Source organism: Chaetura pelagica, unplaced genomic scaffold, assembly GCF_000747805.2.
Source record: "Chaetura pelagica isolate M959 unplaced genomic scaffold, ChaPel_1.0 scaffold101, whole genome shotgun sequence".
In the NCBI taxonomy this organism is placed as follows: Eukaryota; Metazoa; Chordata; class Aves; order Apodiformes; family Apodidae; genus Chaetura; species Chaetura pelagica.
The window spans coordinates 7,184,246-7,206,317 of record NW_009952564.1 but is presented as its reverse complement, the minus strand read 5'-3'; the positions used below and the strand labels follow the sequence as shown (position 1 = coordinate 7,206,317).

At 40.4% G+C, this 22,072-nt stretch overlaps 1 protein-coding gene across 1 annotated transcript in view; it reads right to left on the bottom strand.

Moving 5' to 3' along the window:
- Nucleotides 1–387: 387 nt before the first annotated feature.
- Nucleotides 388–22,072, bottom strand: part of SPAG17 (sperm associated antigen 17) — a 91,610-nt gene continuing 69,925 nt past the window's right edge. Inside the window, 14 exon segments of the mRNA XM_009993419.1 lie at nt 388–512; nt 1,427–1,571; nt 3,186–3,246; nt 4,660–4,829; nt 5,293–5,444; nt 5,988–6,128; nt 6,591–6,687; nt 11,190–11,341; nt 13,249–13,336; nt 13,947–14,049; nt 16,257–16,307; nt 16,748–16,850; nt 18,311–18,356; nt 20,193–20,306. Coding sequence (XP_009991721.1) covers nt 388–512; nt 1,427–1,571; nt 3,186–3,246; nt 4,660–4,829; nt 5,293–5,444; nt 5,988–6,128; nt 6,591–6,687; nt 11,190–11,341; nt 13,249–13,336; nt 13,947–14,049; nt 16,257–16,307; nt 16,748–16,850; nt 18,311–18,356; nt 20,193–20,306 — 1,548 coding nt within the window.

Below are 22,072 nucleotides of genomic sequence, written 5' to 3'. Positions count from 1 at the left end.
CAGGAAGACTTGGTTTTAGAAAGTGAAGAGTGTTAAATAGAGGCTGATTTATTAGGGCTTAACTGCAATAAATCCAGCCTCCTGCTGCCAGAAGGCTTGGTGACTTGTTTAATGTGGAGACAGTTAAGTGAAGGACTTGGGAGGCTCTGCTGTGAGTGCCTCCACTGAGCTCAGCAGCTGTAGTGGTCTGTAAATCTCTTGCAGTGAGTCCTTTGGTTAATGTCACCTAGTGCTTCCCTTTTCTTGTCTTGGGTTGTCATGTGTGTGTGGCGTGTGTGACAGCTGTGCTGTCAGTTGCGTGGGGCTTGCTCATGACATGGATCAGAAGCTGAGGTAAAACAACTGTGATTTGATTTATGGCTGGTATCACTGCACTCAGTACTTACATTAATTAGAAAGCTTTCGGGGTAATAGAACCCTGGGGCTTGGAGGAACTACCCGGATTGTTGCTGCCAGCCCCCCCTGGGGGTATCCTCGTGGGCGGCACTCGTACACGTCAGTGGTTAACACAGGTGGAACATCATGTTAAGGATCTAACAATTTCTGTGCATTTATTTAACTCAAATAATACATGTGGAGGCTGGGATGAATTCTGGAAGTAAGGATGTGAAACAACTGGAATCTGTACTACTGCCCTCAACTCAAAGTTTAAAAGACCAGGTAAAATACTGGGGAAGGAAATGTCTTGGAGGCTGGTTTGCAAGTGTGTTACTGAGGACTTGGTGAGTGGCAACAGAGCAGGAGTTGGTTTTGCTGTTACGCCTCCAGTTCAGTCTAGCTCAGCTTCACAATAATCATAGAATCATGGAACGGTTTGGGTTGGAAGAGACCTTAAAGATCATCTAGTTCCAACCCCCTGGCATGGACGGGGACATGTCCCACTAGACCAGGTTGCTCAGAGCCCCATCCAACCTGGCCTTGAACACTGCCAGAGAGAGGGCAGCCACAACCTCCCTGGGAAACGTGTTATAATGGGCATTAAAGACTTAATTGGGTCACTATGAAGTGAATTTGGGGAGTTTGAATGTCACTTCTAAAGTGTTTAAAGCCTTGATGGATTTGCTGTTGGCTAGTACTTTGTACTGTCTCAGAGGACCCTGAAGTTCTCTTTTTTTTGGTAAGGCTGCCCCTTACCAGGAGTGGAGTTTCTAGTGTGTTTGGAAGCACCTTGCCTTGCCATTTCTTTAGAGGTATCCAGAAGACCTCCCAGGCTTTTAAGTGTAAATTTGATTAAAAGACAAACAAACTTTCACCCTTTCTTCTGTTGTGCTTTTGAAAACACCCCTTTGTATGTTTCTGAAAAGGACAGCAAAACTTGCTACCTCAGCAGCCTGCACTTGGAAACTGCTCAAGGCTCCTGACAGGTGGATGGTCCCCAGGGTTGATGGTAGAGGGTGTGTGTGGAAAGTAAGACAACAAAGGATATTTGCTCTCACAGGCAGGAGAAGAGTCTCTGTTTCTGTTACTATTTCAATATCATGGGAAATTTCTTTAAGGCCAGGGGCATCGTGGCTTCCAATTATCATGGCAAAAATCTCTATCTCCAGTTCAACCTGCAAGCCTGCTGCCACCTAGGAGAGACAGAGGATTACTCACAGGTAAGGTGCATGTTTCATAGTCCCCTCCAGCAGCCCCTGGAGCTGGTTCTTGTTCTGCATTACCTTATGAAATGGAAGACTTAGTAGTGGTGAGACACTGGCACAGGGTTTCCCAGGGAGGTTGTGGCTGCCCCCTCCTTGGAGGTGTTCAAGGCCAGATTGGACGGGGCTCTGAGCAACCTGGTCTAGTGGGAGGTGTCCCTGCCCATGCAGGGGGGTTGGAACTAGATGATTTAAGGCCCCTTCCAACCCAAACTATTCTGTGATTCTATGATTGTGCTTGCCAGTTACCCAGTCTCTGTCTCACTAGAAAGGTCTGCACAAAATAGCATCTCTCCAGATTGCAGTTGGAAAGTGCCAGGTGTTTGCATTTTTTCCCCTTTAAATTTCCTTTTAGGTTCCAGGGGAATTGGGACAGCTGGGAGATAATAGAAAGAGGTGACCAAAGCCTCAAGCCTATTGGTATTTAAGAGGCATTTGGACAATGCCCTTAATAATGTACTTTAACTTGGTCTCCTCTGAAGTTGTCAGGCCGTTGGGGTTAGATGAATGCTCTAAGTCCCTTCCAACCCAAATACTATTCTAAAAAGAACACAGAGGTAGGGAGAAAAAGGAGATACAAAAGGGATGTGTGGAGGGGCAAAGAGAATGGAAATTATTCCAGCCATTTTAGTTATTGAATTGTGGCTGGGGCCCTGGACTAGGAAGTTTAACTCCCATTCTGGCACCACCTCACTGCACCAGTAATTGCTTCTTGATTCCATGCCCGTAAAAGCATTGGCCAGGATATTGCCTGGTACTGCTGGGATGCTGTGGGGATACTGGTTGGCACAATATTTATTCAGGTACAATGCTCAGGTGAAGAGACTGAACACAAGCAGGAAGCAAAGAGGCTTCCTACTTAATGGGACAATTTCATGTGCTGTGGTACTTTGCTAGGTAAAAGACTTAAGGTGGAGAGTAGCTGCGAGCAGAAGAAATGACTGAGGCAAGAATGCATAGAATCATGGAATGCTTTGTGTTGGAAGGGACCTTAAAGATCATCTAGTTCCAACCCCCCTGCGTGGGCAGGTACAACTCCCACTAGATCAGGTTGCTCAGGGCCCCATCCAACCTGGCCTTGAACAATTCCAGGGATGGGGCAGCCACAACCTCCCTGGGAAACTCGTTCCAGTGTCTCACCACCCTATGTTAAATTCTTGAAGGTATTGGGACAGAAGATACAGACTAGGCATAAGACAGAGCAGCTATAACAAGCACCCTAAACCATGGGAAAACAGATGATGGTAGAGTGTCCTGTTTGCATCAAAAAAGCTCTCTTTAAACTCAGTGCTTGACCTGCTGCTTTCCACTGAACTTAAGGTGTTTATCCCTCTGCATTCTGGTACAGACTGAGACTCAGAGTGCACAGGGTGCTTGGTTGAAGGCAGCAGCAGGACAACACGAGGCAGCAGCACTTCAAATAACTTTAAACACATCATGTACCCTGCTGGCTCTATTCCCAGCCAGCTGGTGCAAGAGGAACCCTAGATGGCCTGAATGCCACCTGAGACTAGCAAAAACCAAAGTATCTTCTGTGTAACCTACAGGTCCTGGTGCATATGTCACTCTCAGTCCAGTGTGCGAAGGCGGTTGCTTCACCCGAAACCTGTGAGAAAGAGAAGAATCAGTTTGCCAGAAACTTTCAGGCAGGCAGAAGGTCACTGCTGGGAAGCAGGGTGTTTGCTCTTCCTCTGCTTGTGCAAACAGCAGCAGAATTTGCTAGCTTACCCTTCCTGTCACAATATGTACAACTTAGGCTACAGGGATATTCCTGGGCTTCTTGCCAAGACTCAGGTTTCTAACAAAAAAAACCCCAAAGAAGCAGATCAACAGGCCAAAGTACATCCCCAAAGAGTTCGTTGCACTGCCTGGTCCTTACAACAGAATGTGAAATAGCAGCACTCTAAGCCTCCATACACAAAGGAAGCTGAAGTAGAAATTACATCTTCTTGGCAAATACCTGCAGGTCATGCACCCAGGAGCCCTGAACTTTATTCCATGTCCTTTGACACGATTCTGTTGCAGGAGGCATGATGCTGGTATAAATTTTGTGTAAATAATTTCCCAGTACCCACTAAGGCAGTAGTTTCACTTCCCTATTTCTCACTGATGGTTTCACATCTGTGCAGTCCTTTTGTGCATGCAACTTCCACTGCTAAGATCTCTGAATACGATTAGTGCAGATGTGACCTCTGCTTTTGCAAAGCTCTGAAGTTCACCCTGTGATTTTCATTTCCACCTGAAGAAGAGTTACCAGCATGCACTTGCACCAGAAGCTGTCAAAGGCAAGGCAGTAGAAGAGGCATTTCTAGGATATAACTCCATCTTTTGGAAAGCTCTGGCCGAATTAAAAACTGGCTGCCAAAATTCCTGTGCTTCTTTGGAGAGCTGGCTGTTAGGACAAACCGGACTCGATTTTTGTCAGGATGCCCTACCAAGTTCAGGCTATGGTATGGACTGTTCAGAAGGCACATAGTTAACTACAGACTGCCACAGAAATGTTTTGGCTTCAGCATGAGGCAGACATGGCTCAGAATTGCCCACCATTGGCTCTGTCCCTGCCCTCAGCATGTTCTGCTGTCATTCAGCAGTTAGGCACTTAGCTCTCCTCTGCAAGCATCAAGTAAAAGGCTTAAAAGAGAAGCTAGATTTATCAGAATAATGGTGGCAATTTCCTTGATTGTCTACAGAGCAAGAAGTAACATGCATGTCTTGGAGTCTAGGATATTGGTGTGTGATCTGCTATCATGCAAGCACCATCATGCTTAAATGTGCATGAAAGGAAAAAAATGTCTTTGAGGCCACATCTAACTAGGCCAATTAAAAAAAAATAAAAAAATCTCTGCCATCCATTCTGATGGAAGCAGCTGGTCTTGAACAGATTTCTAAAGTGCCTATTTGGTGGAATGATCACGAGGGTTTTTTTATCTCATGTTGATCAGATCCAAAGAGATCGACAATTAACAAGCAATGCATAATTGGATACTTAAAAACCATGGTACTAAAAATTCAAACTGACCTTGAGAAATTCACACCAGCATTTTTCAGGATCACAGTGGCTGCATAGGTGCAGCCTTCCTTTAGCACTCCAAGTGTCACACTGGGTGGAATGAGATGGAAACTGCTAAGATCCTGTTTTCTTGTTGCAAGAGAAGATGTGTTGACCTTTCCTGCAACAGTATCTTCTACCTTTGCAAACAGAATTAAAATATTAGACAACGGAGAAAGCTGGTGGCCACCAAGTTGGGTTCAGATTACTTAACCTATATTTGACCTCTGTCCACTCATCCTGAAGAATTACAAAAATACAACCTAATTTGAGTAAAAACTGAAGAGATGCTTTTAATATTACCTGCAAATTTCTACTGGTTTTGAGTTTTCAGACATTTCAAGCCATTTACATATCTCAGGAGGAATGGGGGAAGCCCTGTTCTTCTGGAAATCAGAGCTTTCATGTGGGTAATGAGTTTGTCCTGGCAGTTGAGAGGAACAATACTTTTAGAATTGCCAGTAAACTTACACATTAATTGCAACTGCTATTGTTTCAGTAGAAAGATTCAAAATACCATATGGTATTGTTTCAGAATGAGTATTTCACACAAAAGAGGTGACCTAGAGGATACTGTTATGAACACAACATATGTTCTTTTACCTTTTTATTTGGTATGGAGTTTGGTTTTGTCCACTGAAGGGAGGATGGTAATTTCACTTTCTCTCTTCTTGGCTGTCCTGCAACATTCACCAGCAGACTCTGAACTTCACGTTTAAAGGGTGTTTCCTGTGATCTTGAAGCCTTGTTTACATCTGGAAAGCAAAGATTTCCAAAAGCACAGAAAATGAAGCATCATACTCAGTCTAATCCTGATGTTCTTGTTCAGAAAAGACTTTTATTTTCTATGAAACCACAAGGATAGGAGAATTGGTCTAATGTTTATTTAAGAGGTCAAGAAGGGCAGTAGGAAACCTCCTTAATAGTTGCAAGGAATTAATATTTAACAAATAAATAAAGTTGAACTATAATTATTAGAACTAATTAGTTGGCAGCATCTCAGTGAAAACTTGCAGTGAAGACATAAACACCAGTGCAAGTGATGGAAAACAGAGTAAGTGAGGTGAGAAGACAGCTACCACAGCTGGATGGTGTTTTCCTCCCTAGGGTGAAGCAAAGAATCTCTCCCATTAGTTTTATGCCTCTCTCCCTTTCTGCCAGTCTTGCATCCAGATGTATTCAGAAAGCTGATCAGATACAAGTGGATTTAAATTTCTATTGTAAATATTTTTTTGTCAAAAGGTGTAAAAAGATAGATGTTAACCTGCTCCAAACTACATTCTTGAAGGCAACCATACCTGTTTTGGCACTGGAACCCTCAGTTTGTTCTGAATGTGCCTCAAGCAGAAGGTCAGGTGAAGGTGAGGAATCTGTCATGGTGTTGAGACATCGAGAAGTTAACAGGAAAATAATGTGACAAGTGTTTTTGATGACCATCACTGTTCTCACACGCATAATAAATAAAATAATCAGAAAGTCTTTGGCACTTTAATTTAGACAAAATTGGAAAGCTGTCTGCACAAGCATGAGAGGCTATGGGAATTCCGCATGGGACATTTTGCTTCCCTCAGCAACAGGGATCAAAAATGCTTATTTTGTGATTAGCCATTTCTTGTTCTCTAGCTAATGGAGCAATAAGGCATGAAGGGCTGACAGGCAGCCCAACACAGGTCTTCTGGTGTCTGCAACATAGTCATTGCAAACTGAGGAAACAGGGGAGTGAGTGGGGGTCTGAAAAAGACCAGCTTTCCTGATATGCTTCTCTGTTATGTATAACTCAATCTCACAAGTACTAAATAATAATAAATAAACTTAAATTCAGCTGCAATATGAAATGTATCAACTGGATAAAACAGTGAAGACGATACTAAAATGTTACCAGGCTGTAGAGTTCAATTTACCTCTGCTGGGTTTTTCAATCATCTCAAGAGGAAAATTTTCACTCTCCTGTTTCTGAACTGGAGGAAGTCCCACATGCTGTGCTTTCACATAAGAAAACTAGAGCAAAGAAAGAAAGAGACTTTAGGTTTCCCAAACACTTAAAAAAACCCCATCAGGCATCACCCTCCCCCCAGCTACAAAAAATACCCATCAAAACTTGGAGAAGTTAAAAGACCTGAGGTTCAGCTTCTGCTTTCAATCACACTCTCTCCAGAGTTTCTGTAAGGAACCTACAGAGTTTGCCCTCAATAAACGTCATCTATTCCAATACATGTTTCCTCTGACAAGAAAATGAAATTCCCAGTATTAATTTCTGCCACCACTGTCCCCAGAAATGGTTTCTTGAGATAAACTGAGGCTGAGAAGTAAACCCACAACTATCTTTGTGGGACTATGACAGAAACTAGCTGACCTAACACAAATTCATTGAGTTTTCAGCCACGTTACCTTTTGTGGGATCATTTTTTTGCCAATTGCTGATTGAAAATATGAAGGATATATGTCGTCTTTTGTTGCCATTAAGTACTTCTTTCCTCCCTCAAGTTCTTTCCTAAGTAAGTTTTAACATTGTTGGTAAGGAAAAGAAAGAAAAAAGCATTATAACCGAGTTGATCCTCTTTTTTCCGTATTATGGTTAAAACACTGAGGAATGGAAGGGATAAAAAGGCAAGTGGATTTTTTTTTTTTTCCTGGTTAATCCCATCCAATTATATTCCTGTAATTGTAAATTTTCTCAGTGATAGATCAAGAACAGGCTGGTCTGGCAGGAACTGACAACATCCTCCTCAGATCTGGAGGATATGATCAATGCTGATCAGGCTGATCAGCATGCATATGGACTGTGGATTGGCTGCTGGGAATTGCTCCTCCTCAAAATGCTCCAGTTCTCTACATCTTGTGGAACATGTCTCAGGCTGCCACCAGTATCTTTCCAAACTTCCAATGAACATTTAAATCTGAGAATTAGTATTTCACATGCATAGCTATAATTTATAATACAAAATTAGTCTAATTTCCCTATTACATGACAGAAAAACTCTATGGCTCTGATGATACAGAAAAAGCTGTTCAAACTTCTGAAGGTAAAATTCACCACAGTCAGGACCAGTTATCTTTTCAGCTTGATTTAGTTCAGTTTTACACAAGTGCACTTTCACTGGCTTGCAGTGACTAAAACCAGCTATAAAGTCACCACTCTTAACCATATTGAGAGTTCTAACACTTGACAGAATTGCACATGATGTTCTTGGGTGCTGGTTAATCTGATAGATATATTTAAAGTAATTCCTTGAATAGTATGCAAAACAGTATTAAAATACACATCTGAAATTACAGAAGTTTTTTTTAATCTCATGCAAGGCAGTTAAAAAACAATTAAGAAGAAGTATGTAAGAGAACTTACTTTTCAATCGCTATTTAGCCCTCCCCAAAAAGAAGGAAGAAAAGCAAGTGTGTGATAACAACATTATTTCATCACCACTTCAAGTTATTCTGTCTAACCTAAGACACCATGAATGACCTAAACAGCTGTCAATACAATTATTTTAATCCCATTGTGAACAACTAGGTTACAGATAACTTTATCTATGATAATCCTAGTTCATGTATCAGGTTTTATATTTCAACATAAATTAATTGCCTATTTTTAATTCTTTAAGTTTAAACTCTCATGCTTTGATTCCACTGAGGAATCTGATAATTCTGTCAGATTCACAAGCCCTTTCCTCTAGAACTGAAAATGATAATAGCTTTAGTGCTCAATGCTAAAATGAGCAGTTTTGGTGTGGTACTAAAAAATTCTATAATAAAGCAATATAATTATGTCCCTCCACAGAAAAAGAGTCTGTAAAGTGACTTTCCAAAAAACAATGTTATCCTATTAGTCTCTCAATTAATAATGGCTTGGAGATTACTCCTGGGGTTTTTCCAAATGCTTTTGTGAACTACCATATCTGCAGGCTTAAATCCAGTGTCTTTGGATTTACACATGAGAAGAAATTCCCATTAAAATTAATCTGATTGTGAAATGTACACTTTAAGCAATAGATGTTGCTTCAAAGCATCTATAAAGATCCTTTTTCATGACCTCATTAAACAGCTTCACTGTTCCTCAGTGGGAGATAAAGGGACATTTTTTAAAAACCTGAGAGGAAGAGAAGGTGATTCAAATTAAAATTGCAGGTCAGTTTTAAGTACAAGTTTCAGTGTTACAAAAACGTTTATGTTTATATGCATAAGCAGATGCACACACAGATTTCCTCCTGTCCAAGCACTTCTAGTCCAAAGCTTACAGCACCTGCCTCAGAACTCTCAGGGGAAAAACTTTACAAGCAGGAAACTGAGGTACAGGGAGTTCTCCAAAACTGCATAATGGGCTGCATGAGGAGGAGTGTTGCCAGCAAGTCTGGGGAGGTGAACCTTTCCCTTCTACTCAGCACTGGTGAAGCAACATGAGGAGTACTGTGCCAGTTTCTGAGCTCCCTGATAATCATAAGGACCACAAAGATGATCAAGGGCTGGGAGAATCTTTCATACGAGGAGGGGCTGAGAGAGCTGGGACAGGTTTGCCCTGAGAATGAAGCACTAGCATGTGACAGACAGACATGTGTCTGGGGTTCAATTTGAAAAAGCAGCTGGGATGCATGGAATATGCAAATCTTAACCTAAATAAGCATCAGACTTTGAAAATATATGAATACAACTCATTTTCCAGGCTGCTGGCAGAACCAGGAAACAGAACCAGGGCTTCTGGCTTCAGCCTTGTTTTCAATAACAGGAGTTAACAATAACACTGCCAGGTTCTGAAAAAAATGAGAGAGACTCAAACCATCCATTGAGCATTTCTGTTACAGGAACAAAATCAGGAACAGTCTTTCCAAAGGAGACTTCAGTTGGCTTATAAAATACATACATTACTGTTCTACAAATACTATTACCTGTTCTCTTCTAGTCCACTCTCACACTCAGTCTCCGATGTTACTCCTTCAGGGCTGAATGAAGAAGAAAGAAAAAAGTAGTGAAAACGAGAAAACGAGCATAATGTTCTACAGGCACAAGAATATTTACAAGATAACCCTGAAAAGAAAACACTCTTTATGAGAGTAAGTTATATGAACACATCAGGTGAATCCCGACTTGAACTTCTATGGTTTGCACAAAATTGTTTGCTCATACTGCACTTTAATTATTTAACCAAAGAAACCCTCAAAATCCTTCTGCAACCAACTTTAAATTATCTTTCAGATAAGAAGGAGAGGCACAGAGGGACTAAAGAACCATAGGAAAAGCCAATAAAATGTCGTGATATGTATCTAGAGATCTAGGCCCTAGTCCTTAGGAACAGTCAGTAAGATGCGTTGCCTGGCCTGTGTGTTTGGTTCCACCCTTGGTGTTACTTACATTTGCATCAGCTCTCACTGGTCTGTCCTACCTGAATCTCTGCTGTTGGTCCTCTCCTTCTGTTGTCACTGTTATCTCTGTGGGACACGGGCCAGGAGAAGGCACTGCCTCTTCACACAGCTCAGCTTCCTGAGCTGCAAGGTAAAATTATTACTGAATGTGCATCTTCTGCAAAGCACTACTAAGTGTTATGAATACAAACCATGAAAGGATATATTTTTAATGTGTCTTTCTGTCGCTTAATGAAAACCTAACAGATTCTTTATTACTATGAGGGAAGACACTGAAAAAACCTCATTCCTACAAAAACTCTAGACATTTTGCTAACCATTTCCAATCACCTGTGAAAATCACACAGAAGAAGGTACATAGCACGTAGATTCTTTCACTTCCATGTTACTTCTTTTTTTAAAATGATACTACAGCATATTAAAACTACAATATTGTAGAATTTAAAAATATAGAAATAAAAATTTTATTACTTTATCACTGAGATTCTCCCTTGACTTCTCCAACTTAGGGGAGGTCTGCAATGAAGAAGAAAAACCTGTGATGATGTGAGAAACAGACCTCACAGCAGCAGTCTCCTGTTCAGAGATCTCCATCCTAAAGAAGGGTTACCTTGTTACCTGAGAACGTGACTGCAAGAATAGATGTGTTCCAGTGTGTCAGAAAACATGAGCTGGGAAAAAAGAAAATGAAGGACAATGTCCCTGGTCTAATCAGGTGCTTGTTTCTTTCCTGATGATGTACTTCACAGATGGCTTTGTATTTCCTAGGGTTGGTGTTTATTGAACCAACTATGCCGGTTCAAATTCAAATCCTTCTGTAAAGGATTTGAACCAGATCTGAGACTCATGGCCACAACACCAAATCAAACAGGAAATGTATTCAGGAATTTGCAGGCTTCATTACTGAGGAGCTCTCTTGCAGTTGGTTTACAGTGAAGTGTTTAAGGAGTAAGAGACTCTAAACTAAACTGTTTCCTTAATTCTCATCCTTTCCCTGAAGCAGTTAATTGGAAATCAGAGTTCCCATGCCCAGGCAGGCTTGGTGGTAACAGAGCTGAGAAACAGTGGAGACTCTTTGACGCCAATTTCTGGGTCACAGCAGGTCCAGACTTAGAGGAACTATTATGAACACAGCATATGTTCTTTTACCTTTTTACTTGATAAGGACTTTGTTTTTTTCCCCTGAAGGGATGATGGTGATTTCTCTCTATCTTTTCTTCGCTTTCCTGCAGCTTTCGCCAGCGGACTCTGACCTTTACGTTTAGAGGGTGTTTCTTGTGATCTTGAAGCCTTGTTTGCACCTGGAAAGCAAAGATTTCCAAAAGCATGAAAAATGAAGCTTCATACTCAGCCTAATCCTGATGTTCTTGTTCAGAAAAGACTTATATTTTCTAAGAAAGCTCAAGGATAGAAGAATTGGCCTATTTTTTATTTTTTTTTCATGACCATCACCATTCTGCTACACACAATAAAAAAAATAATCAGAAAGTCTTCGGCACTTTAATTTAGACAAAATTGGAAAGCTGTCTGCACAAGCATGAGAGGCTGCGTAAATTCCGCACGGGACATTTTGCTTCCCTCAGCAACAGGGATCAAAAATGCTTATTTTGTGATTAGCCATTTCTTGTTCTCTAGCTAATGGAGCAATAAGGCATGAAGGGCTGACAGGCAGCCCAACACAGGTCTTCTGGTGTCTGCAACATGGTCATTGCAAACTGAGGAAACAGGGGAGTGAGTGGGGGTCTGGTAAAGCCCTGTGGTGGGCAGCCTTCCTGATATGCTTCTTTGTTGTGTATAACTCAATCTATGTTATTTCAGTAATTAGTCAGAGCTGTTGTTTAAACAGGATGGGAGAATTCCTCTCAGTGCTTTGAAGCTCAAACCTAAGATGATGGTTCACTCTTCCATTGCTCCCTGTCAACCAATCACTGCTTTCTTCCTCTATCCTTCAAACTACCTTTGGCCTTCTATGTTTCCTATTTTTTTATTGCTTTTTCCTCATTCCCCAAGCTCCCCTCTTACTGCTGAGTTTCCAAATCCTATCTCCCAGATTTTTTTCCTGCACTTATTCTAGTCTTTTTCTAAATTTGACCTCCTCAGTTCTTGCTCATCCACCCCTAACTATTGTTTATTCCATTTAAGTGTTTCTTGAGCATTTTGCAGCATTCATAGCACAATTTTTCACCTTTGCATCCAAGGCCTATGGTGCTTCCACATTCAGTGATATCTACAAAGGCTCCTTTAATACACTAAATGTACAAGTCTCATAGACGACTCTACTCAGCCCTGGTGAGACCTCACTTGAAGTACTGTGTCCAGTTTTGGGCTCCCCAGTTCATGAGGGACAGGGATCTACTTGAGAGAGTCCAATGGAGGCTATGCGGATGATGAAGGGTCTGGAACACCTGCCTTATGAGGAAAGGCTGAGAGATCTGGGGCTTTTCAGTCTAGAGAGGAGAAGACTGACTGGGGAACTAACTAATGTCTATAAATACACGAGGGCTGAGCATCAAGAGGTAAGGACAACCTCTTCTCACTTGTGCTCTGTGACAGGATGAGCGGCAATGGATTCAAACCGAAGCACAGGAAATTCCACCTCAACGTGGGGAAGAATTTTTTTCTGTGAGGTTACAGAGCACTGGAACAGGCTCCCCAGAGGGGTAGTGGATTCTGCTTCTCTGGAGACTTTCAAGACCTGTCTGGATGCCCTTCTGAGTGATCTGCCCTAGTGTTTTTTTGTCCTGATCTGGCAGGGAGGTTGGACTCAATGATCTTTGGAGGTCACTTCCAACCCCTAACATTCTGTGAGTCTGTGATTGAACAGGAACATTCCCAGATACTGGAATGTGAAAATCTACACTGTTAAACTGTTGGAACGCTGGCTTGCTATTAAATATACCACTTAGCAGTCTCCCCTAAGACAACTCTGGGGTACAAAATTTTGGCCAGAGAAAAGGCCATCTTGTTTTAGGAGACTGAATTTACACAGCCTCCTCCATACTTTTGGATCTCAGTGTCAGGGAATGCTGCTGGGTATGTTTAGTTTATCAGAATACATACAGCCATGGTGGTTCAAACAGTTCATGTGTTAAAATGTCTGGGAATACATGTGAGTCAGATAACATAATCTTAATGATATGAACAAATCAACTAGATAAAATAATGAAGAAGACACTAAAATGTTACCAGACAGTGGAGCTCAACTTACCTCTGCTGGGTTTTTTTATTGCGTCAAGAGGCAATTTTTCACTCTCTTTTTTTTTAAGCTCCTCAGCCTGTGCTTTCGCATCAGCAATCTAGAGCAAAGAAAGAGACTTTAGGTTTCCCAAACACTTAAAAAAACTCCAGCAGGCATCACTCTCCCCCCAACTACAAAAAAAACCAACAACAAACAACAAAACTTGGGAAAAAAAAAGGCAGAACAAAAGTGGTAACTACAAATAAGATAAGCATAACTATATCTCAGTTTTCAAAGTATGTTTTGAGTATTTTTGTGCACTTACAGCATTTATCAGGGGAGATGACAACAGGAAAGTTCCTAAGGCTGTCTTTAACCCAGGAAGGTTGGTGATCAGACCTACTAATTCCCCTTCTAGTTAGAGGAGAGAGGTTTCTGAGGGGTAAGTGAAGAGACCTGAGGTTCAGCTTCTGCTCTCAATCACACTCTCTCCAGAGTTTCTGTAAGGAACCTACAGAGTTTGCCCTCAATAAACGTCATCTATTCCAATACATGTTTCCTCTGACAAGAAAATGAAATTCCCAGTATTAATTTCTGCCACCACTGTCCCCAGAAATGGTTTCTTGAGATAAACTGAGGCTGAGAAGTAAACTCACAACTGTCTTTGTGGGACTATGACAGAAACTAGCTGGCCTAACACAAATTAATCGAGTTTTCAGCTATGTTACCTGTTTTTGGAGAAACTCTTTGCCGATTTCTGATTCAAAATACGGAGGAAATGTTTTGTTTCTTATTGCCATTATGTACTCCTTTCCCTCCTCAAGTTCTTTCCTAAGTAAGTTTTAACATTGTTGGTAAGGAAAAGAAAGAAAAAAGCATTATAACCGAGTTGATCCTCTTTTTTCCGTATTATGGTTAAAACACTGAGGAATGGAAGGGATAAAAAGGCAAGTAACTTTTTTTTTTTTTCCTGGTTAATCCCATCTGACATCTTTAGTCATGACTTAGATGAAAGTACAGAGTGCACCCTCAGTAAGTTGGCAGATGGACAGTAAGCTGGCTGGGAGTGTCGGTCTGCTTGAGGACAGAGAGCCTCTGCAGAGGGATCTAGACAGGCTTGTCTGATAGGCCAAGGACAACTTTATGAGTCTCAGTCAAGCCAAACGTTGGGTCCTGCACTTTGGCCACAACAACCTGCAGCAGTGCTACAGGCTTGGGGAGGAGTGGCTGGAGAGCTGCCCAGCAGAGAGGAACCTGGGGGTGTTGACTGACAGCCAGCTGAATATGAGCCAGCAGTGTGCCCAGGTGGGCAAGAAGGCTGATGGCATGCTGGACTGCATCAGGAATAGTGTGACCAGCAGGACCAGGGAGTTGATCCTGCCCCTCTACTCAGCCTTGGTGAGGCTGCACCTTGAGCACTGTGTGCAGTTTTGGGCACTGCAGTATAGGAAGGACATCAAGGTGGTGGAGCAGATGCAGAGAAGGGCAACTAGGTTGATTAGGGGTCTGGAGAACAGGTCTTGTGAGGAGAGGTTGAGGGAGCTGGGGCTGTTCAGCCTGGAGAAGAGGAGGCTGAGGGCAGATCTCATTGCTCTCTACATCTAGCTGACAGGGGGTTGCAGGGAGGAAGGTGTTGGCCTCTTCTCCCTGGTGACTAGGGATAGGACAAGAGGAAATGGGGTCAAGTTGCACCAGGGGAAGTTCAGGCTGAATATTATAAAAAATTTCCTCACAGAAAGCATGGTGAGGCATTGGAACAGGCTGCCCAGGGAGGTGGTGGAGGCACCGTCCCTGGAGGTGTTACATAAAGAGGTGGACATGGTGTTCTGTAAGATGGTTTAGTGGTTAGGGCTTGTAGGGTGGATGGTTGGACTTGATGATCTTGAAGGTCTTTTCCAACCTGGACGATTCTAGGATTCCGTGTATCTCCATGGAAAAAGAGTCCATAAAGTGACTTTCCAAAAAATAATGTTATCCTAATATTCTCTCAATTAATAATGGCTTGGAGTTTTTACTCCTGGGTTTTTTCCAAATGCTTTTGTGAACTACCATATCTGCAGGCTGAAATCCAGTGTCTTTGGATTTATACATGAGAAGAAATTCCCATTAAAATTAATCTGATTGTGAAATGTACACTTTAAGCAATAGATGCTGTTTCAAAGGATCTATAAAGATTCTTTTTCATGACCTCATTAAACAGCTTCACTGTTCCTCAGTGGGAGATAAAGGGACATTTTTCAAAAACCTGAGAGGAAGAGAAGGTGATTCAAATTAAAATTGCAGGTCAGTTTTAAATACAAGTTTCAGTGTTACAAAAACGTTTATGTTTATATGCATAAGCAGATGCACACACAGATTTCCTCCTGTCCAAGCACTTCTAGTCCAAAGCTTACAGCACCTGCCTCAGAACTCTCAGGGGAAAAACTTTACAAGCAGGAAACTGAGGTACAGGGAGTTCTCCAAAACTGCATAATGGGCTGCATGAGGAGGAGTGTTGCCAGCAAGTCTGGGGAGGTGAACCTTTCCCTTCTACTCAGCACTGGTGAAGCAACATGAGGAGTACTGTGCCAGTTTCTGAGCTCCCTGATAATCATAAGGACCACAAAGATGATCAAGGGCTGGGAGAATCTTTCATACGAGGAGGGGCTGAGAGAGCTGGGACAGGTTTGCCCTGAGAATGAAGCACTAGCATGTGACAGACAGACATGTGTCTGGGGTTCAATTTGAAAAAGCAGCTGGGATGCATGGAATATGCAAATCTTAACCTAAATAAGCATCAGACTTTGAAAATATATGAATACAACTCATTTTCCAAGCTGCTGGCAGAACCAGGAAACAGAACCAGGGCTTCTGGCTTCAGCCTTGTTTTCAATAACAGGAATTAACAATAACACTGCCAGGTTCTGAAAAAAATGAGAGAGACTCAAACCATCCATTGAGCATTTCTGTTACAGGAACAAAATCAGGAACAGTCTTTCCAAAGGAGACTTCAGTTGGCTTATAAAATACATACATTACTGTTCTACTAATATTATTACCTGTGCTCTTTTTGTCTTTTCTTCCACTTGGACACTGGTACTCTTTTTGGGCTGAATGAAGTAGAAAGAAAAAAGTATTGAAAACGAGAAAACGAGCATAATGTTCTACAGGCACAAGAATATTTACAAGATAACCCTGAAAAGAAAACACTCTTTATGAGAGTAAGTTATATGAACACATCAGGTGAATCCCGACTTGAACTTCTATGGTTTGCACAAAATTGTTTGCTCATACTGCACTTTAATTATGTAACCAAAGAAACCCTCAAAATCCTTCTGCAACCAACTTTAAATTATCTTTCAGATAAGAAGAAGAGGCACAGAGGCACTAAAGAACCATAGGAAAAGCCAATAAAATGTCGTGATATGTATCTAGAGATCTAGGCCCTAGTCCTTAGGAACAGTCAGTAAGATGCGTTGCCTGGCCTGTGTGTTTGGTTCCACCCTTGGTGTTACTTACATTTGCATCAGCTCTCACTGGTCTGTCCTACCTGAATCTCTGCTGTTGGTCCTTTCTTTGCATAGTGATTGCCATCTCTGTGCGCCATTGGCGAGGAGAACGCACTGCCTGTTCATACAGCTCAGTTACATGAGCTGCAAGGTAGAAGAGTTACTGAATGTGCATCTTCTGCAAAGCACTACTAAGTCTTACAAATAAAAACAATGAAAGGATTATTTTTTTAAGGTGTCTTTCTGTCACTTGATGGTTGCTTCATTACTATGAGGGAAGACACTGAAAGAACTTAATTCCAAAATCAAGTTCAGAACATTAACAAACAGGAAATTAATGCAGTTAAATGTAGAAAGCACCAAAACCAGATCAAGTTCTTACCCCCACCCTGTATTTCCTGAAAAATCTTTATGTCCTTTCACGATACAAAGCAAATACCCATGAGTAGGAAAAGTTACTGACATTCAGCCACTTTCTGACTGGGGAACAACATTCTAGGTCTCTGTCTGCGGACGTTTAGTACTTACAGCTTACTTAAGTTGTGCTAAATTGTGGTTGTGAAGCAGAAATAATCAACAATTGTCATGGCAGGAACTACTAGTTCAATAGGAGAAAAGCCAGTCTTTCCATATTTAAGATTGTGACTAGCTCTGGGGCTTTAATAAAGAGATTCTCTTTCCTCTGACATCTTCTGTAAAGTGTGATCAGCTCATGCCTTGAACCTAAACTGTGAGTACAAAGAAATTCCTTGTTTGAAAACAAATTGCTGTGGCAAAACTAAGGAATTGTATTTGAGAGATTTTGACTATGACAGTGTCTCTTAGTGTTTTGGGAAATAAGTAACTACAAACTTCAAAATGGGGATTTTTTGGTCAACTTTAAAATAGACTTCTATTCTTCTTTCTATTTTCCCCTCTTTTAAAGAGCTTTTTGTTGACAGTATCATCTTCATTAATAATGCCATGCTAAAATTGTTAAGCATTTGTTTGGCAGTTTCCATTTACTCTGTACAATGTGTAGTTTTTTTTAACAAGCTGAAATACTCTTAACAAAGCAGAAAAGGCAGAAAGGTAACATTTTAAAAGTGGCTGGCATCACTATGCGGTTGGATACTATTAATTTTTCTGTGGAAAAGGTTTATGGATTTTTAAAAAGAAACTACTATCCTAATTTTTATTGGTACATATTGAAAACATTTATTAATGTTAACAAGTATCTTAAGAAAACTTTAACAGAAATACACAAGGGAAAGCTAATACATTATTCCATCTTTTCCCTTAGGCAGGGTTAATGTAACCAAGACACGTGATTGTTTAAGAGCAGATTTTCAAGTGTAATAAATAACCAGTATTTATCTAGTTACTCTGAAAAACTTGTCTAAAAATGAACACTTGTATAAAAGTAACCAAGTACGGCCATAGTTCTTATACCTAAGAAAACTCCAGACATTTTGCTATTTCCAATCACCTGTGAAAATCACACAGAAGATGGCACAGGGCAATTAGATTTATTCACTTTCATGTTACTTCTTTTTAAAAATAATACTACAATTAAAACTACAATATTGTAGAATTTTAAAAGATAGAAATCAAATTTTTATTACCTTTATCACTGAGATTCTCCCTTGACTTCTCCCAGTTAGGTAAGGTCTGTAATGAAGAAGGAAAACCTGTGATGATGTGAGAAACAGACCTCACAGCAGCAGTCTCCTGTTCAGAGATCTCCATCCTAAAGAAGGGTTACCCTGTTACCTGAGAACGTGACTGCAAGAATGGAGGTGTTCCAGTGTGTCAGAAAACATGAGCTGGGAAAAAAGAAAATGAAGGACAATGTCCCTGGTCTAATCAGGTGCTTGTCTGTTTCCTGATGATGTACTTCACAGATGGCTTTGTATTTCCTAGGGTTGGTGTTTATTGAACCAACTATGTCGGTTCAAATTCAAATCCTTCTGTAAAGGCCTTGACACAGATCTGAGACTCATGGCCACAACACCAAATCAAACAGGAAATGTATTCAGGAATTTGCAGGCTTCATTACTGAGGAGCTCTCTTGCAGTTGGTTTACAGTGAAGTGTTTAAGGAGTAAGAGACTCTAAACTAAACTGTTTCCTTTATTCTTATCCTTTCCCTGAAGCAGTTAATTGGAAATCAGAGTTCCCATGCCCAGGCAGGCTTGGTGGTAACAGAGCTGAGAAACAGTGGAGACTCTTGACGCCAATTTCTGGGTCACAGCAGGTCCACAGTGAGACTAATGCTCAGAAGATACTTTTTCAATGTGAAATCTGTACCTAGAACAGCTGGAACAACCATCAATAGTCACTAGACAAGTCTACTGGAACTGAGCAGCATTTGAGATTCCTGGATGTCATAGAAGCAAATAAATGTCTGCTTAGAGGATAGAGGCATATGCAGTTACTGACAGATCACTTCTCTATATTTCTTTTTCCAGAAAGGTTGTGAGTTCACTCCTGGCTATTTTTGCTAGCTACTTCCTTTGAGACAAGGTTTAAAAGGTAGATTGTAATGCTAAGATGATGTTTGCTAGAACACACTCATTTTCAAAAGGTAGATAGATCACCTAATAGTGAATATCAAAACTAACATGGCTAGATCTCATTTTTCAAATGCCAGATTTTTCAGTTCAGTATGTCTCAATTTAATATGTTAACTAAATGGAAATAAAAATATTTCTTAAATGACAGTAAAAAATGAAAACAGTGTTTAATAACTACTAAAAATCTATCATGTGAATTCACATTGTGAGAGGTACCAAACAAAAGGAAGCTGTATGAAACAAGTAATTTAAATAACTGAAATACAGCAAACTGATGACTTTAAATAAGATGTAAATGGCATCTCTCTTGTTCATCCAAATTCACCCCATCCACTTTTGCTGCTTGAATTTTTCTCATTTTTTTTAACACTCATCTCCCACTTACCTCAGTTTCCCGACTGTTAGTTCTTCTTCCTTTTTTTTTTTATATTCTAATTATCTGTGCAGAGTAGGAGAGCACATTTTCAAAAAATATAACTGCAGCTCAGCAGTAACAGCAATATTCCTCCAGACTGTTTTTGGATTATCCCAAAAGCAGGGTTAAAACTTTTCATTATGGAGGTAGCTGTGGTTGAAATAGAAGTCTCTCAGCTGCAGTGACGATAGACTGGAAACATTCTCATTATAATGTTGGGGGATATACATATTTCAGTAATTTTGGCCTGTGTGTTTGGGAATGTACCATTCTGTACAGCTGATCTCTTTACCTGTTTCCAGTATTCCTTCCCCAAAATAGTGGTAGTGCCATTCAGTAGCCCCGCTGAATGCTGAGTGTGGCTCTGCCTTATCATAAAATTAGAAGAGAGCTGGCACTGTGTTATCCTAACATTTGCTGTTTTATTAATGGATAATAATTTGTTTCAAGATTGACACTTCCAATGCAATACAATGGTTTTGTTGGAAAAAGTAATTCACATTAGTATTTTTCTCACCATAGCCAGTTCACGGAGACTTGCAGCATTATCCTTTTCCTCTTCTGTTCTTGGTTCTTTGACATTCATCTCTTCCAGCTCATCTTCCAGCTTCAAAATGTTGTTGATATATTGCTGGTGAAACAATGAAAAATAACAAGCTGTAGATGTTTTCTTTGCAGAGGTAGACTTATGGGGCACATACACAGAGAAAAGATTTTGTAGAGGTAATGCACATATATGCTTCTTCTCAATGTCATAAGGGTACCTTCTGTGAATTTGTGTGAATGGCTTATATAGATATCTAAAGGTTTGCATAGATAAATAGTTTTTTTTAAAACCAGCAGGTGAAAGAGAGGAATGCATGCTGAGAAGGCAGCAGGTTGAAAGCCTACCAAGGACTAATCAGCTCTGAAGACCAGCAAGACTATTGAATCTGCAAGAACTAATACACCAAGGACACCAAGACTCTGCTGAATCTCCACCAGTCCACTAGCACACGGTAGCATCCATGATGAACTTTGTGACTGGGACCACAACCAACAACTACACCCATGGCCCTAGTGTGCCACTGTGACTCCCTGCTTCTCAGTAGGTGGGCACGATTGGCCTCCTAACTGTTGCACCAGCCAGGCAAGTACAAGTGAGTGTGCAAGTGTTTGAGAGTGAATAAAGAAACATGCTGAGTAAATGGCTGCTAATAATAATAAATCATAGTATTAAGATCAGCTTAATGAATAAAAGGTGTTCTAATGAACATTGTTTGCAATCTGTATTTCCCTCATGTTTTTACCTCCTATTAGGGAAAAGAAAATACCAAACATCATAATTGAAAAATTAGGTTCAGAAAAAGTCTGATGCTTCATTTTTAGACAGAAGTTTACTTTGCCAGAATCACACCAAGTGGCACAGAAAAGAATGTTTTTCTTTTCCCACACCTCCTTATGCTTTAGAAGATCAGTTGGACAGAAAAACAAAGGGTCCTTACAGAAGGCTGACCTAACACACCACTTAGCTAGAAAGCTACGTGCAGTACTGAGCTTTATTAACAGCCACGGTCTGCAGGAGCAGTCAGTTCCTGGTTCCAGTTCTTTTTCATTCCTTTCACGCATCTTAAATCTTGAAAGGAGATGGAGAAAGGAAGAATACTTTTTTCTTTAAATCTTGATTTAATTATGCCAAAGTGAGTATTTGGCTAATGATTTAAGATACCTCTTTCTGGAAAAATCCATGATTTAAATATTGATACATGAGCAATGAGGATATTTCCACTGCAGATTATTACACTTATTACAAATGACTCTTCAGTGCCAATAATTGCAATTATTCATTCTAAATGTAACAAAAAGCATTCTTCCTTCTTCAAAATCCAATAACAGATCTTGTTAATGGAGAGACTTAATTTGGGATTTTGGTATGGAAATCTGAAGTGTTACCTTTGAAAGAACACCATGAAAACTAAGGAATCATTTAAATATATCTGTCGACTGTAAAAGGGAAGAAATTAATTCTGATAGACTGGAATGTTCTAAACATGCTGAACAACTATAAATATTTTTCTGTTGCAAGCATGTCTTCTTTGAAATGTAATTTATAAAAATATAAACCACCTAGCTGGCTAGAACACGTTACAACCTTCACAAATTTCAGCTGTTGTTAACAAATTCAACGCCTTCATCAAAACATGTTAAATGAGTAAATTATAGAACACATGTATTTTGTTATTCTCTAATTGGTAAGTCAGAGTGAGTTTTTAACTCTAAAATCTCTTCTAACAACATCTTCACAATGTGAATTAAATACAACAATGTTTTATGCCGACACTGAGAAGCACAAAGTTGCTTACAAGGATCAACTGCAGAACTTTCAAATTCCAACTCAGAATATTTGCATGTGAGGTG